Source organism: Aspergillus pseudodeflectus (assembly GCF_044049435.1).
Source record: "Aspergillus pseudodeflectus strain CBS 756.74 chromosome Unknown BJX68scaffold_7, whole genome shotgun sequence".
NCBI classification, from domain to species: Eukaryota; Fungi; Ascomycota; class Eurotiomycetes; order Eurotiales; family Aspergillaceae; genus Aspergillus; species Aspergillus pseudodeflectus.
In genome coordinates this window covers 152018-167034 of record NW_027263783.1, presented here as the reverse complement: position 1 = coordinate 167034, position 15017 = coordinate 152018, and the positions used below count along the sequence as shown (strand labels likewise).

Sequence of the window (15017 nt, the reverse complement as noted above, 5' to 3'; positions counted from 1 at the left end):
TAGTAAATATCCTTAGTATTAAGGAATTTAACTTACTTAACTAGAGCAGCGACTAGGGGTCCTTCACAGGCTATCTCGTACTAATAGTAAATAAGATCCACAAGCCCTTTCCACAGACATGGACTATATAGGTTAAAAATAACCAGGCCAAGTATCAGATTAGGGGGATGTGGCTGACAGTTAAGTACACTATAGACTATAAATAGTAGTAGATTAGATGAGTCTACTCCACGCAAGGACGATTAGATTAGCGTAGAGCAAGGACGCCATGGATGATGACTTATAACTCTTCCTGAGCAATGTTCCTGCTATCACAAGCAAGGTTTCTTAGGCCTACTTTATTTGCGAAATAGCTTTTTCATAGTACAGAATAAGAAGGAAAGAAGAGGGGAGGAAAGTTACTATTACTAGGCAGCAATATTAATGTATCAAAGACAAACGCACCAGATAGATCTTCGCTGGCCAAGGTATAATACAGCCGACAAAGAGCATCATTCAACTCAGTCAGCTCTCGTCGTTTCGCCGTTGGAAACCAGCAGGCTGGAAGCTGGGTTTTCTTCCGTACGTACATAATAGACAGGCAACACGTCAGGTTAACCCTCGAGTCTGTCTCTTCTCATGGCCAGGATTGCCCATGGCGAGCGATAATCTCACCCTCTTCTAACCTGGCCCAAGTAGTCGAGCACTATTGTCTCCCCGAGTTGGCGGGCTTTATCCTTGAAGTCCTCCGGTACGTGGGAGGTTGCTATTCAAGAACCTACAATCTGGCCCCCTAGTCCACCAGCCGGCCAGGGTACAATGCCTGGGGGCGAGTTTCTTCTTTAAAAAAAGGTCAAGAAGATGGGAGCTCAGCTGCAAACCTTCTCCCTATAATTATAAAGCAACTCGCGGTCTACATTCCTTGGATGATTACTGTGGTTTTAAAAGCTATAGACGCCGACCCTACTATTGGGGGAAAGTCGCTTGAAGAGCAGTTCAAGAAGCTTGTCTTGCAGCCACTGCTCGCGGTGGGTCGGGATGAAGCTATCTCTTCCACTCTGGTTGTCATCGATGCTCTCTATGAGTGCGAACCGAAGGAAGAATTGAAGACGATCCTTACTCAGCCAAGGTCGTGACAGCAACGGGTACAGTAATCCGATTCTGCTTAACAAGCCGGCCAGAGCAGCCTATTGGCATCAGTTTTGAACAAATTGGACAGAGGCACTATCAACATACTCCCCTGCATAAAGTGGATGATAATATGACCAAGCACGACATCACTCTGTATCTCACGTAAAAATTCTCTGAGATACAACAGGATCCCGAGCATGATCTTCCTCGTGGCTGGCCTGGAGACGTGCTGGAGGATGATGAAGGTGTGGATAAGGAGGGCGCAAGATGGAATGAAGAAGAATGTTTTGCCTGCGTTGGAGTCCAGCGGCATGCGCTCGCACGTCATCTGACGATGGTCAGCCAGTGGAATAAGCGGCTTGTTGCTGATAAGTCGCTATGGAGGTAGATTGGGTTTTATTTGGAGGGACAGGAGTTGTTCATGTTTTCTTGACGAGGGGATTTAGGGCCAAGTAGGAAGAGACGCAAGCATTCGTCCTGATTGTTTCGTGATTGTAGATATAGCACCCCCCTGAACAAGAACAAACAAAGAAAAAAAAAAAAACGACTAGACAGCCGAGTCTGAACGATCTCTCCAACCACTGAATAGCTTCTTGGCCACCTCCCGGTATCGAACCAGCCAAAGGCCACCTGCTGCGCAGACGTATGTTCCCACTGATATCAAAACGAAGGTGATTATAAAGGGAATCCGAGATTTAGATGAGACATCATCCGGGTCGAATAGATGCATCCCATAAAAGGACTTTGGTGTTCCATGTGTAAGCGATCCACTCGAGAGGGGGGCAGGCAAGGAGAGCTAAATTGGTTGAGAACGTACAGTGACAAAACCCATGGGGAGATAGAAAATGGTAGCTATAGTGAATACGAGAATATAGCGGTTCTGCAGAGCACTGTTCTCGGCCAAACTGGTTCCCTTGGATGCTTCTCGAACAGACGTGGCATTGAATAGCTGCAGCCATGTGCATGTGAATAATCATACTCCAGCCGCTATTGAGATCCGTAAAAGAGGCAAACAGGAGGAGAAAACTTACACCATCCCGAAGACTTTTCATCTCCTCATTGATTCTCTCAATTCGATCCAACAAGGGCTCGAAGAGAGCCTCGCAGTCGCTGACGAGACGAGATAGGATTGTGTCCAGACGTTGCAGCTCTAGCAATTTTTCAGCCAAATCATTTTCTGCCAGGCCTTCCAACGTGGGATCTAGTTCATCGTGGATTATATTTGGTATGTTCCTCACGTCCCTTATGGTGTCATTGACATAGTTCCTACATAGACGCAGGGCCTGGAGGATCGTGAAATATTGTTCAGACTTGAAGAAATCATCACCATCAAACATAAGGTCCTGGGTTTTATATGGTGTGAGCTGTTCTAGCTTTGCGCTTGTTAGCTGGTAAAGACAACCCAGTGAGTAGTGCATTACTAAACTTACAGACATGGAAAAGAACTTATCAAGAGTATCCAAGCCACGCGACCAACTTCTGGCAATTATCTCCAGACACAAGGAAACCTCAGCTAGAAAAACCGCGACTCCTGTTAAAGAGCCGCAACGGGAAAATCGTAGTTTTTTCGTTCGACTCTTTGAGGCGAACTCAGCGTCACGCCCCACCTCCGAATAGCTGGAGCGATCATCATATAGGGTGACGATCGTATAATGTGGAAGCCTCGTGGAGGTAGTTGTGCGCGCGGCAAGGGCGTGCCGCATTTCAACCAAGTGGTATGGCACGTCGATAGCCTTGTTCCTCGTATATGGAATCGACCCCCGGCCCCGTTCCAAGACGAAACTAGGCTCTTTGGCATGCTTACCATCGTTAGCTTCCATGTCTTCAGAAATCTCACCCATGTGGATCCAGCGAGCTTGAAATACGAATAACAGCTCCCCTTGTTGGTAGGTTCGCGAGCAGGAGAAAGTATCCATGCGTCCCCAATAGCCCGCAAAGCTGAGAAGCAAGTGGGCTCCTGATTTTTCCATTATCTCTCTCATCTCGGAATCGGTGTCCGCCATGGAGCTATTCACATCCGGATGATGGAGCTGCCATAGGATAAATGCAATTGCCTGAACAGGAAGCACATCTGCTTTGGCCATTTCCATACGTCTATTCTCCATCACTGAATTAGTGGTGATGAACTATAACCCTTAAACACTTGTGTGGCTAGGACACGTACATGATGCGACCATATAATTGGTCCAACCATGGATTCTCGACTTGGGTACGTAGCTGGTTATTGGCGATAGACTCAAGCAGCGATTTAAACTCCTAGAAGACGAAATCAGCACCTACCATCCAGTACTTCTGGCCCAGTGGCTGATTCTTAGTAATCTGGGATATACCTTGGATCTGGCATTTCTGACTTCAGGGTATCCTTGCGGGTCATATTGCACTTCCAGGCTTTCAATGCCTATATTAAACCATATCGACCACGGACAGAGCCATTGAAAGTATAAAAATTTGGATTCCTTGTCAGGGGCAGAGCGATCTTCTGACTCTGGAACGTCGGTCGTCAGTTCACTTGGCCATGCCTGCTTTAGCCGGTCAATGCCTGCATCAGGTTTGCATCGTATTACTTGAGGCAGACTAGTAACAGGAATAGGTTCTTTGGGAGAATATCCCTCAGGCGTTACCATCCTAACAGTATCATTATGCCAAGGGGCACTTTTGAAGATCGTGCAAAAAGGCTCGCACATCCTTTGCAGTCTCGCCTCGTCTGGTACCAACGACTGATACCATGCGTGAAGCGCACGCCTATCCCAATCTGTTTGGCGAGGCGGAAATTCAGGAAGCGGGTTCTTGGTTGAGTTTTGATGAAGTTGATGCAGCTGCTCACTCTGGCTTGCAAGTTCAGATCTTATCGCGTTAAGAACTGCAGTCATGTTCTGGACCTCCTTGAACAGTGCTGGCATCTGCCCAGTCACACCCTCTGGAAGGGCATCACTTTCAGTTTTGGACGCCCCCGGAGCATCCTTTGAAGCACTGTGTGGTGTCATTTAAAATGATAGTTGATGAATTGGGATGGGTGAGGTAGTCAGAATGAGGATGAGCTGAGGGGTTGTTGAGTGGGCATCCATAGGCGCCTAAGGCGCCTTCCTATTTATAGCCTTAGTAGCTGTTATTATTAGCACTAATTTCACAGCTCCTTATAGTCTAGTGGAATTTCAATTCCTAGATAATTATTAATCAAATACCGTCATGCATTTGGCGGTTAACAAAAGGACTCTGCGGGTCCTATGGTAAACGGCTCCGACAGAAGACTCTGAGAGAAGCTTGCATTGGTGGATACCTGGCCGGCACAATACGAAGCTCCAGTTTCTTTATCCATCAGGGCTTAGCGAAAGTCCCATTGGTATGCCCCCACTGGTGCCTGCACACATGAAACCAACGTCCCTTTCCACCAGATCGCAAGATCAACCTCGACCTCGGGCAGAACCGGCCCATTGGGACGAAATACGTGAATGCCATTATCGCAGAACGCTTCGACGAGTTCCCCTTCGAGAGCTGCCTGAGCTACGTCCGCTTGCCACCGCGCAAACATCAAAGATCAGAAGTCCAAGGGGCTGTGGTAGATATGGATTCTCTGGATACCTACCGGCCAATCTTCAAGTTCCTCCAGAAGAAAGGCGTCAAAAAGATCTTTCAGATCACTGTCAATGATCTCGTCGGACAGCTGACGAGACAGTACAATATCCTGCACTGGGATTGGCAAAAGCTCGATATCAGTAGCGACACGATCTTGGCTGCAGCACCAGATGTGAAGACGGTTGTCATGCATTCCAGCGGTAACTTCTCAACCCTCCAGGGGTGGGCTTGCAAACATGGGCTTTCTAGGCTCAAAAAGGTCAGTGGAGCTGTGTTTGCTCGGGAATTATGTTTATCTAACATTGATTAAAACAGCTCAGGAGTCTTCATGTGGTTATTCACAAAGTTAGTTTACTTTCTACTCTTGCTTCAGCTACCAATACCTACACTAGGCCAGTTCGTTTACAGTATGAACAGAAAGTCTCAACTGAGCATTGGTTACAAGTTGTAAAGCTACGTTTCTTTTTTCCCGTCATGCGTTGTGCAAAGGATTACTGAAAGAATCAGAACATCCCGTAGTTGCTTGTTTGTCAAGGCTCCGACAAAATGAATTGCTGCACCTGTGAACTTCCCTATGCGTTTATAATTATCGAATGGTGACTATACTTGAGCGGCTAATGTCTCTGCGGCTAGAATTTCAATAGAATCAGAGTTAGTCTCCCGAGAGAAAGGAAAAGTAATTCTTGACAGGCCCAAGTTTCACCGTACAGCTAGTAGAAGCGTGGTTGTGACTTTCAGCAAAGCCAAGGAAGTCTTGGACTGAACGCTTCTTCGTGTAGAAGGTATCCAATAGAGTTTCAGCTTTTGAAGTTGTGCAGCCTATGATTCGGGTCTTTTCAGGGAATTAAAAAGAATACGTCTGAGCGCATTCTCATGGTTATAGTTTCGGCGGGAATATATAGATGGTAAATATAGTGACTTGGGGTAACGTATTGCCCACCGTCCTTGTTACTCAAGGAGTATGTCGTTATTCCAAGTTCATTAACAATATCTGGGTTAGAACAGCACACGACACTTTTCCATTCTCTTAGAAGTCTTACTACTTTTTCGTTCCCAGACTCCTTGGCTAGTTGCAGCGTAGTTTCGTCACAAGCATTAACGTGACAAGCATTCGCTCCATTTTCTAGTAGGAGTGCAACGACATCCACATGCCCTGCACTTAAAGCCAGTAAAAGAGGCGTATTACGGTCTTCGTTCCTGAACTCCACAGCGTCAACTACTACTCCATATTCAAGCAATTTTTTTAACGCTCTTAATATCTCCCACGCGAGCAGCTTCATTTAGCGGGTAGAATCCACATTTATTAGGCTATTATGGCGAGCGCTCTTTGCTATAGGTATCCAACTACAACGGCTGTTTCCTGATCCTGATATACCCAGTTAGCCTTAAGCTCTTACAGTAAGATGTGATTAGGCGACTACAACATCACCAAAAGCCTATTAGGAAAGGACTAGAAGAGATATAGTGAATGTTTCTGGGAATATGCATGTGTATGCACTTCCAGTGTTTGCAAACGTGTGCTGACTCTGCTCAGCATCCATGGCACATTCAACCACACTTGAGCCTACACAACTAAATCCTGAAAGCTGCCCACGTATAGACAGGTATACGTGGTCTTAATGCCTCAGCTGGAAGTAGCTACAGGAGATATTACTACAGAGAGACGATTGGTTCTCCACTCCATCCAAAGGCTTAGAGCTCCTGTGCGTATATTGTCTACTTTCTTCCAATGCCCTTTTGGCGGAGAAGGCAAGGAGTAGGGTGTGCATCCACTGGTCTCGTCCGGGTTGTTCCTGGAGGAGCCTTGGAATGAGCATGCGACACTAGGAGCAAAGCAGCAAGATATCACCGTTGATATGTATGTACAAGGATTCAAAGATCTTCGTAGAGAAAAAGAATCTCAAGTCCGCCGATTCCCCTTCCAGCGTCCTATTCATAGCCGCCTCTGTCAAGCAGATCAGGGACAATGGAACGATGCTCAGCGAAGCATGGGCGCTACTCCAATGCCTACAGTTTGCTAAGCATCCCACTCATAAACTCATTCCACGGCGGAACCGTGACGCCAGGGGTGACCTTCCCATACGCCGGCCTCCACATGGGCCAGAACCTAAGCGGCTGCATCTTCCTCTCCATATCCAACCACTCGCCGTCCGGATTATCATGCTCGGGCTCGACAGACACCTTTTTGAATGGAATAAAACCATGTCGCATGAAAATCGGAACACCCATCGCTGTCACGGCTTCCATGTACGCCTCGAGACCGAGTTCGTCGGCGCGTCGGCATTCTTCCACCAGGAGCATGTCGGCTATGCCTTGCTGCCGGTACTCGGGGAGGACGAAGCCGATGTAAGAATCTACAATGGTCAGGATTCGAACATGTGGTTGGGATGCGGAAATTGGGGCGACGTACAAAGATGCGCCCTCTGCATAAACCTCTCGCGCGGCTCATTGAAAATCTTCAGCGCCGCATCGATATACTCCTTCTGTCCACCAGGGGGGTACCAGACCGCCGACTCGTCCTTCCCCTTGTCTCTGGTAAACGGATTCTCCTTGTGAACTTTAATCAATAACCCCCCGACAATCTTATCCCCTTCCTCTTTATCGATGACCTTGAGCCAGATACTATCCGGATCATCGCGCGCCCATTGCCGCTGGAGCTCGACGAGATTTGCAAGTGCAGTCTTCTTTTCCTGCTCGGATTCGGCGCCGAAGATCGGATAGAAGAAGCGGAAGATGGATTGGAAGGGTTTGTCGAAACTGGTTACCTCGCAGGCGACCAGGTCTCCGAACTCGGGACTTTCGGGATTGACTTGGTGGATTTCGAAGCGCATGTTTAATTTGCCTGGGGGTGTGAATGCAGAATTCTTGGAGGTTGGGTGGACGAGAGCGAGAGGGGAGCTTTCATACACTCTGAATAAAAAAAGGCCCACGTACTTGTGCATCGTTTTATTTCTGCAGGTGATCCTGCAGGATCACTCTTCAGTTGCCACGAACATCCACAGCAGGTGATGCTACCGTTCCACGGTCTAGATGCTCGTTGCTCAGCTGTCCTTGCGGGAACGACGAACCTCCGCCACCCAGAGACAGCCACGTTTTCTTCGAATACGAAATTGTTCCACAACGACTCGAAGAAGAACTAGTCAAAGAACAACTGCTGATATATCCTGGGCGGCGCAGCCAGCCATTTAAAATGTCGATTCTCCCGGGCCAAACTAATTGCAGCAAATGTACCGCTTCTGCAAACCAGGCAAGTACTGGCGATGGCGTTCAGCTGCCCACGGCGGCGGGTCTGAGTACGGGGTTGGGGTCATGCAACTCGCTAGTATCGCTGTGAGCATTGATTTTCACCTAATGGACCACATTTTTCGTCGCATATTGGTCGCAATTGACTCTGGGCCATTGGGCTGCCCGCCCTCCAGAATCGACATGCATCAAATCCCAAACGTGAAGATCGCCTCTGTGGCCCAGTTATTGGTCTCGTGGTCCGATCTATTCTGGCGCGATATCCGAACTTTATCCATTCCTGAGAATCGATAAGGCGCGCCGTGGGACCTCGCGCGTGTCAAAATGCTTGGCCCATGCCAGCCCCGGGGGTTTCAATCCACCAACCCCGGGCAATGATGTAACAAGATCAGCCCACCTCCCAACCCAACCCCGGCCAACATCCACCGATGGGGGCGGTTTTCGGCATCGGAGTTGAGACGCGCACCCCATTTATAAAGGTCTTAAATCCACAATCAGCCCAGGACCGCTTTGTTCAAGGTTATCAAAATGTCCCAACTCACAACCCTCCTAACCAAATCGCGCGATGCCCTCCTCGAATCCCGCGCTCTCCTTGTATCGCACCCTCGGGCACGACACATTCTCGCCGCCCTCCCCGCAGCTGTGATCGCCCTGTTACTCCCGTCTGCCTATCGCGATTACCAGTCATATCTAGCCCTCGGTCCCGGAGGACCCCCGTATAATGTCCTCGGATGGCTAGGCGTGAAGCTGGTTTTCAACCCCTTCAAGCGCGACATGTTCGGGACGGAGATGTATGATCGGAAGATTGCACTGGGCGAGCGGACGGGATTTCTCAAGGATTTACCGAAAAGAGAGGGTGAACGGCCGAGAATGGGGAGTTTTGCGGTCCCGCAGAGGCAGGTTGATCAGGTTCCGAGCCAGGAGATCAAAGACGTATGCACTCGCGCCATGCTTCTCACTCACTCCTTTCAGCGGTGCTTGGTATACTGATGAGGGACAGAAATTAATGATCGAATACGGCGCCTTCCTCGCCCGCAACAAGCACATCATCGACCGCGTCCCTTCAATCCTGGAGAAATACACCGACGCCGCACACGTCTGCCATGATGCCCCACTCACCCCCGTCGCGGCACAGATGAAGCGCGAGATCTGCCATGTCCATGGGACGAGCGATCACTCTGTCCATGTTACGTTGGCGCCGGCGGATTGTAAGCACCCAGCCTAGTTATCCACCAATCCCACCGGAAACACACCCCGAGTCCAAATATACGAAAGGCTAATCGGGGACGCGCAGGCAAACGAGTCATCGAGTCCGGCTGGGGCCAGCGGTTCCCGCTTGCGGGGACGAGCTTGTTTAGAAATCTGACGTTCGGGCGTCTTCCTACTATTCCGCTTGAGTATATCCTCATCTATGCGCCGCGGACTGAAGAGGAGATACGGAATGTTATGACCATTGTGAAGGCGAGTGTGCAGTATGTTACTGGGGAGAGGGATGTGCGGTGATGGCCTTGTCGACTTCAATCAACTGGTAGTCGATGTATCTACCAGGAACGGTGGACGACAGATCTATAAATCAGTTCTGCTCGGGCGACTGCAAACGCTGACTGCTGCCAGGGCTGCCTTGCTCGTGCCGTATTTATGATTTCAAGGGTCTCCGTAGCAACGATACTTAATGAGGAAGGTACCAGGGCTGGCAAACACGGAAGGAGCGACCACGGTGGGCCATAGCTCGGAGATACCGGAGATGCTTTTTCGCAATTGCATTCCATCCACTGTAATCAGCGACGGCGCTGCCTCGAACTTAAGTCTCGAGCGCGTTACATACATCTATTGCATACATAAAAGTGACAATCTATAGTTTTCCCAGAGTGTTGCCCAGCTCCGCAGCACGGTCCGTCGCCGCCCTGACGGCCTTGTCCACCGTCTCGTTGAATCCCAGCTCATTGAACGTCTCAAGAGCAGCGTGGGTCGTTCCATTGGGGCTGGTCACGTTCTTGCGCAGCTGGGTCGGGCTGTCGGAGGAGGTAGTCAGCATCTTTCCGGCGCCGAGGCAGGTCTGTGCTGCGAGACGAGTGGCTTGCTCCTCTGGGAGGCCGAGGGCTTTGGCGCTGGCGATGAGGTGCTCGACCATGGCGAAGAAGTATGCCGGTCCGGAGCCTGCAATAATAATCAGCAAAAGTCATAAACCCAGCAAGAGAGAAAAGGGAACAGACCAGAAAGCCCCGTGACAACATCGATAAGCGCCTCGCGCTCCACCCACTCAGTCGCCTTGCTCACGCTCCCCAAAAGCGCAGCGACAAGCTCCTTCTCGTCCTCCGTAACATCCTCACTCGCAAACAGCCCCGACGCCCCCTCGCCCACAAGCGCAGGTGTATTCGGCATAACACGCACAAGATGCACATTCCGTCCATCCTTCCCCTGTAACCACCCGCTCAAACTCCCCAACGTAATCCCCGCCGCGATACTCACAACAACAGGGAGCGCGCTGCGCTTCTCCCACGCGTCCGCAAGCTCCTCGCAGACGGCTTTGGTGACTTGCGGCTTCACAGCAATAATCACGACATCGGCGTCGCCGCCCGCAATGACGTTATCTGTTGTCGTGCGCACGCCGAGATCGGCGATTTTGTTCCGGTTGACCTCCCACGGTTCCGAGACGGTGATGTTTTGCGCGGGGATGCCTTGGTTCAGCAGGCCGCCGATGATGGCTGACGCCATGTTGCCGCCGCCAATGAAGGCGAGCTTGCTATACTGGAGAGAGGGCATTTTCCAATTGTTTGTTTTGGTTGTTGATTTGGGGGAATTGTGGTGCGGGGTGAAGTCAACTCGATGACGGAGGAAGCTGTGTTTTTGGAGGGGGAGGACTTGTGTGGTGCTAGGCTATCCTGGGACTAGCGTCTCATGTGATCTTTCCCCGGCCCGGTATATCAGGCTGGCATCGCCGGATACTGATCCGGTCTGTGAGAGTCATTCAGGAACTCTGGAGAATTTATCTGGACATTCACCGGATGTTGAGCCGAGGCATCAATTGTAGCCTAAGCGCTTGAGGACTACATTGGAGACGATAACAAGTCGCGGTGTTGCTCAAAAATTCCATGATACTTCCTTTCTCTCCCCCCCACTGGCGGATGGCCAGTTGAACTCCAAATTCCACAGGACAACCGCTCCTTGTTCATTATTAGGTTCGCAGGATAAATTTCTTATATAAAGCAGTACTCAGATTCAGTATACTGCAACTTCGTACCAGGCCTGCCGGTCATGATCTCACCTACGAACCCCGCTGATATATATTTCTGGTCCGAACATGCCCAGACGGACTTGGATATACTGCAAGGCATTCGAGACGAATAAAAAAAATATATTGGGATCTTTACATAATACTCCGTCATCGCCTACCGGTGGCTATAGAATAGGCTCTCGATCTTGGATTGCGCTACGTTCCACGGAGCATCGCTTGGGTGAACATAGATCTTGGCGAAATGATTAGAGTGTGGCTTGAGAAAGGGATGTGGATAGGTCTAGTCGTGGCGCAAGACGAAATCGTACTGGTCAGATATGAAAAGCCCCTATCATCTCAACTCTCGCCAGTTTGTCGGTCCTTGCCTTTTCCTTCAGCTCGATTGTGGCATAGCCTGCCAACAGAAAAGCAATTCGATCCCTCGACGAAATAAAATAAATCAAAACTTGCGCAGCGCATAACTATGAACATATCTTGAAAGAAATATGGACCGCCTGCTCCCTCTTGCCCTTATTCGTTTCACTATTAGGAGTTAGAAGCGAGGTGAAGCATTTTAAACCTCACGACGGCCAGACTTGGCTAATTGATAATATTCTTAGGGATTTGTACCGCGGCATTACGTCGGCAGAAGATGGCGGCATATCATTGTCAATACGCAAAAGAAATGTACAGAGCGGCGTGTCAGCAGTCTCTCGGCAGCTACCGATGTCGCGGAGGTGATTTCGGCAATCACCGTGATACTCCAGTATTTCATGTCTGTCCATTTGCAACTAAGGTAGGATTTGATAAGAATTAGAATATCTGCTTAGAATATCGGCCCCACCTCGACCGCTTCAGCGACGCCGTACCTGTCCGGACTCTTACTCCGTCATCAGGGATCCAAGTGGCACAAGAAGTCTGGACTGGATCCATTAGTCAGTAAGGAATCATCCTCAAGTGAGGAGGCATTACGCAGCAAAGGGTGGATTGGCCAATTACCCCAGATCAGCGCCCCACTCCAGGTTGGAGTCCCGGAGTGCAATCCGGACTCGCGGAGTATATCTGGTATCTGGCTCCATTGCAGGCCAATGGAAGGACACGCAATTCGTCACATGTAGCTTTCCCCTCGCTTCGGTGGTGGGCACAGCTGCGGGGTCGTGGTGCGATATAAATGCGGGGGGATCCATCATACCAGTCGCCCCTTCCACAATTTCCCCTCTTTTCCTCCCGAAACTCCCCCTTTCTCCATCTCTTGTTCATCAACTTCATCTCCCTCTCGTCAATTCCATCAACTTTTTCAATCTCACATCCTCGCCCATCATGGCACCCAGCGAGTGCCCCGTGCACAACAGCAAAAAGGCCAACATTGGCGGCGGGGGCACCAGCAACCGCGACTGGTGGCCCGACGACCTGAAGCTCAACATCCTCCGCCAGCACACCCAAGTCACCAACCCCCACGACAAAGAGTTTGACTATGCTGCCGCCTTTGAGAGTCTCGACTACTTTGCCCTCAAGAAAGACCTCGAGGCCTTGATGACCGACTCGCAGGACTGGTGGCCTGCCGACTTTGGACACTATGGCGGTCTCTTCATCCGCATGGCCTGGCACAGCGCCGGCACATACCGTGTCTATGACGGTCGCGGTGGCGGTGGTCAAGGCCAGCAGCGCTTTGCACCACTGAACAGCTGGCCCGACAATGTCAGTCTGGACAAGGCCCGTCGCCTGCTCTGGCCCATCAAGCAAAAGTACGGCAGCAAGATCTCGTGGTCCGACCTGCTTATCCTCACCGGCAATGTCGCGCTCGAGTCCATGGGCTTCAAGACCTTTGGCTTCGCCGGTGGTCGTCCTGATACTTGGGAGGCAGACGAGTCGGTCTTTTGGGGAGGCGAAAAGGAGTGGCTGGGTAATGATGCTCGCTATGTCAATGGGGAGCTGGACAACCCCCTTGCTGCTGCGCATATGGGTTTGATCTATGTCAACCCCGAGGGTCCTAACAAGAACCCTGACCCCGTCCTCGCTGCGAAAGATATCCGCGTCACATTTGGTCGCATGGCCATGAACGACGAGGAGACTGTCGCTCTCATCGCCGGTGGCCACACCTTTGGCAAGACTCACGGTGCCGCTCCAAACAGCCATGTCGGTACGGAACCTCACGGGGCTGGCATCGAGCAGCAGGGTCTCGGCTGGAAGAGCACCTTCAACACTGGCTCTGGTCCGCACACCACCACCAGCGGTCTCGAGGTCATCTGGACCAAGTCGCCGACCAAGTGGAACAACGACTTTTTCACCTACCTCTTCAAGTACGAGTGGGAGCTGGAGAAGTCGCCCGCCGGTGCCAACCAGTGGGTCGCAAAGACCACCGACAAGTTCATCCCGGATGCTTTCGACCCCAACGTCAAGCACCCGCCCAGGATGCTCACCACCGATCTGTCGCTGCGCTACGACCCAGAGTATGAAAAGATCTCGCGGCGCTTCCTCGAGCACCCCGACCAGTTCGCCGACGCCTTTGCCCGCGCCTGGTTCAAGCTCACCCACCGTGACATGGGCCCGCGCATCCTCTACCATGGCCCAGAGGTCCCTTCTGAGGTTTTGATCTGGCAAGACCCGGTTCCCGAGCTCAACCATCCCGTTGTCGACAATGACGACATTGCCGCGCTGAAAAAGGCCATCCTCGGTAGCGGTGTCGAGCCCACCAAGTTCGTACAAACTGCCTGGGCATCTGCTTCTACCTTCCGTGGCGGCGACAAGCGTGGTGGTGCCAATGGCGCCCGTATTCGCCTGAACCCGCAAGCCACCTGGAAGGTCAACAACCAGCCCTGGCTCCATGAATCTCTCGCCGCTCTCGAGAAGATCCAGAAGCAGTTCAACGACGCCCAGTCGTCCGACAAACGCGTCTCGATTGCCGATCTGATCGTCCTCGCCGGCTCTGCTGCCATTGAAAAGGCCGCCCGGGACGCAGGGCACGACGTCGTCGTCCCCTTTACACCTGGCCGCACCGACGCATCTCAAGAGCAGACGGATGTCGACTCTTTCAACAACATGGAGCCAATCGCTGACGGCTTCCGCAGCTACGGCCACTCGACGCCACGTGTCCGGGCAGAGGACTTCCTCGTTGACAAGGCGCAGCTGCTTACCCTGTCTGCTCCCGAGATGATTGTCCTCGTCGGTGGACTGCGTGCTCTCAACGCCAACTATGATGGCTCCCCTCTCGGCGTCCTCACCAGCCGACCAGGCCAGCTGACAAACGACTTTTTCGTGAACCTGCTCGACATGAACACGGAGTGGAAGGCCACCGACACAAGCAACGAGCTCTTTATCGGTTCCGACCGCAAGAGCGGCCAGCCAAGATGGAAGGCGTCGCGCGTGGATCTCATTCTCGGTTCGCATGCCGAGCTCCGTGCAGTTTCGGAGGTGTATGGTTCTTCGGACGGCGAACCGAAGCTCGTCAACGACTTTATCAGTGCGTGGGAGAAGGTTATGAATCTTGATCGGTTTGATCTGAAGCAGAATGGCGGTCCTCGCAGTAAGCTGTGAGTCGCTTTCCAGTTGACGAAGTAGCAAGTGCTTTGCTAGTAATGAATTACGATTTCGGTACACAACTCCTCTTCCAGCAGTAGCGTATTTCCAGCAAATACAGCGTGATGTGGTAGTGCAGGCCTCTACGGCTCATTTATATTGTAGCATCATGATAATCCACAACAACATCGCGACGTATCTACTCACAAAACCACAAGTCTACCGCTCTAACCAGGCCCAAGAGTCCCCCTACCCCCTTGCAGCCTCATACGGTGGCGGCGGTGTCGGACTCCTCTCCCTCTCCATCCTCCCCGGCTGCGTAACCGGAATCCTCCCACGCTCAATATCCCCATCGCCATTC

General features: G+C 51.2%; 7 protein-coding genes across 7 annotated transcripts; 3 read left to right on the top strand and 4 right to left on the bottom strand.

The window, feature by feature from the left end:
- Window positions 1-1024: 1024 nt before the first annotated feature.
- BJX68DRAFT_191455 (uncharacterized protein) lies at window positions 1025-1485 on the bottom strand. The gene has a single exon (XM_071037392.1). It carries the CDS (start codon window positions 1436-1438, stop codon window positions 1145-1147), a length of 294 nt encoding a protein of 97 aa, XP_070902624.1. The 5' UTR covers window positions 1439-1485; the 3' UTR covers window positions 1025-1144.
- A 70-nt stretch (window positions 1486-1555) lies between these two features.
- BJX68DRAFT_229434 (uncharacterized protein) lies at window positions 1556-4150 on the bottom strand. The gene is made up of 7 exons (XM_071039033.1): window positions 3935-4150; window positions 3441-3862; window positions 3275-3366; window positions 2541-3204; window positions 2142-2483; window positions 1928-2059; window positions 1556-1852 (listed from the first exon to the last, which is right to left on the bottom strand). The coding sequence occupies exons 1-7, from the start codon at window positions 4092-4094 to the stop codon at window positions 1658-1660; spliced, it is 2007 nt and encodes a 668-aa protein (XP_070902623.1). The 5' UTR covers window positions 4095-4150; the 3' UTR covers window positions 1556-1657.
- A 147-nt stretch (window positions 4151-4297) lies between these two features.
- BJX68DRAFT_229427 (uncharacterized protein) lies at window positions 4298-5261 on the top strand. The gene is made up of 2 exons (XM_071039032.1): window positions 4298-4942; window positions 4999-5261. Exons 1-2 carry the CDS (start codon window positions 4673-4675, stop codon window positions 5179-5181), a joined length of 453 nt encoding a protein of 150 aa, XP_070902622.1. The 5' UTR covers window positions 4298-4672; the 3' UTR covers window positions 5182-5261.
- A 1429-nt stretch (window positions 5262-6690) lies between these two features.
- BJX68DRAFT_263297 (uncharacterized protein) lies at window positions 6691-7514 on the bottom strand (the record flags this gene model as incomplete). Its single annotated transcript, XM_071044654.1, has 2 exons — window positions 6691-7037; window positions 7094-7514. The coding sequence occupies 2 exons, from the start codon at window positions 7512-7514 to the stop codon at window positions 6691-6693; spliced, it is 768 nt and encodes a 255-aa protein (XP_070902621.1).
- An 823-nt stretch (window positions 7515-8337) lies between these two features.
- Window positions 8338-9448, top strand: BJX68DRAFT_191379 (uncharacterized protein). The gene is made up of 3 exons (XM_071037390.1): window positions 8338-8859; window positions 8927-9134; window positions 9221-9448. The coding sequence occupies exons 1-3, from the start codon at window positions 8455-8457 to the stop codon at window positions 9427-9429; spliced, it is 822 nt and encodes a 273-aa protein (XP_070902620.1). The 5' UTR covers window positions 8338-8454; the 3' UTR covers window positions 9430-9448.
- A 108-nt stretch (window positions 9449-9556) lies between these two features.
- BJX68DRAFT_191403 (pyrroline-5-carboxylate reductase family protein) lies at window positions 9557-10831 on the bottom strand. Its single transcript, XM_071037391.1, has 2 exons — window positions 10140-10831; window positions 9557-10083 (listed from the first exon to the last, which is right to left on the bottom strand). The coding sequence occupies exons 1-2, from the start codon at window positions 10687-10689 to the stop codon at window positions 9779-9781; spliced, it is 855 nt and encodes a 284-aa protein (XP_070902619.1). The 5' UTR covers window positions 10690-10831; the 3' UTR covers window positions 9557-9778.
- Window positions 10832-12289: 1458 nt separating this feature from the next.
- On the top strand, window positions 12290-14739 carry BJX68DRAFT_229421 (catalase/peroxidase). The gene has a single exon (XM_071039031.1). The coding sequence runs from the start codon at window positions 12461-12463 to the stop codon at window positions 14672-14674; it is 2214 nt and encodes a 737-aa protein (XP_070902618.1). The 5' UTR covers window positions 12290-12460; the 3' UTR covers window positions 14675-14739.
- Window positions 14740-15017: the final 278 nt, after the last annotated feature.

Bases quoted from the DNA above. Each gene is read 5' to 3' on its own strand.
- BJX68DRAFT_191455 (XM_071037392.1), bottom strand. From the start codon at position 1,438: ATGACGTGCGAGCGCATGCCGCTGGACTCCAACGCAGGCAAAACATTC.
- BJX68DRAFT_229434 (XM_071039033.1), bottom strand. From the start codon at position 4,094: ATGACACCACACAGTGCTTCAAAGGATGCTCCGGGGGCGTCCAAAACT. The intron at 3,367-3,440 runs GTATATCCCAGA...TTCGTCTTCTAG, and splicing joins TCAGAAATGCCAGATCCAAG to GAGTTTAAATCGCTGCTTGA. The intron at 1,853-1,927 runs GTACGTTCTCAA...GGAACACCAAAG, and splicing joins TCCCCATGGGTTTTGTCACT to TCCTTTTATGGGATGCATCT.
- BJX68DRAFT_229427 (XM_071039032.1), top strand. From the start codon at position 4,673: ATGGATTCTCTGGATACCTACCGGCCAATCTTCAAGTTCCTCCAGAAG. The intron at 4,943-4,998 runs GTCAGTGGAGCT...TGATTAAAACAG, and splicing joins GGCTTTCTAGGCTCAAAAAG to CTCAGGAGTCTTCATGTGGT.
- BJX68DRAFT_191379 (XM_071037390.1), top strand. From the start codon at position 8,455: ATGTCCCAACTCACAACCCTCCTAACCAAATCGCGCGATGCCCTCCTC. The intron at 8,860-8,926 runs GTATGCACTCGC...GATGAGGGACAG, and splicing joins CGAGCCAGGAGATCAAAGAC to AAATTAATGATCGAATACGG. The intron at 9,135-9,220 runs GTAAGCACCCAG...GGGGACGCGCAG, and splicing joins TACGTTGGCGCCGGCGGATT to GCAAACGAGTCATCGAGTCC.
- BJX68DRAFT_191403 (XM_071037391.1), bottom strand. From the start codon at position 10,689: ATGCCCTCTCTCCAGTATAGCAAGCTCGCCTTCATTGGCGGCGGCAAC. The intron at 10,084-10,139 runs GTCTGTTCCCTT...TTATTATTGCAG, and splicing joins TGTTGTCACGGGGCTTTCTG to GCTCCGGACCGGCATACTTC.
- BJX68DRAFT_229421 (XM_071039031.1), top strand. From the start codon at position 12,461: ATGGCACCCAGCGAGTGCCCCGTGCACAACAGCAAAAAGGCCAACATT.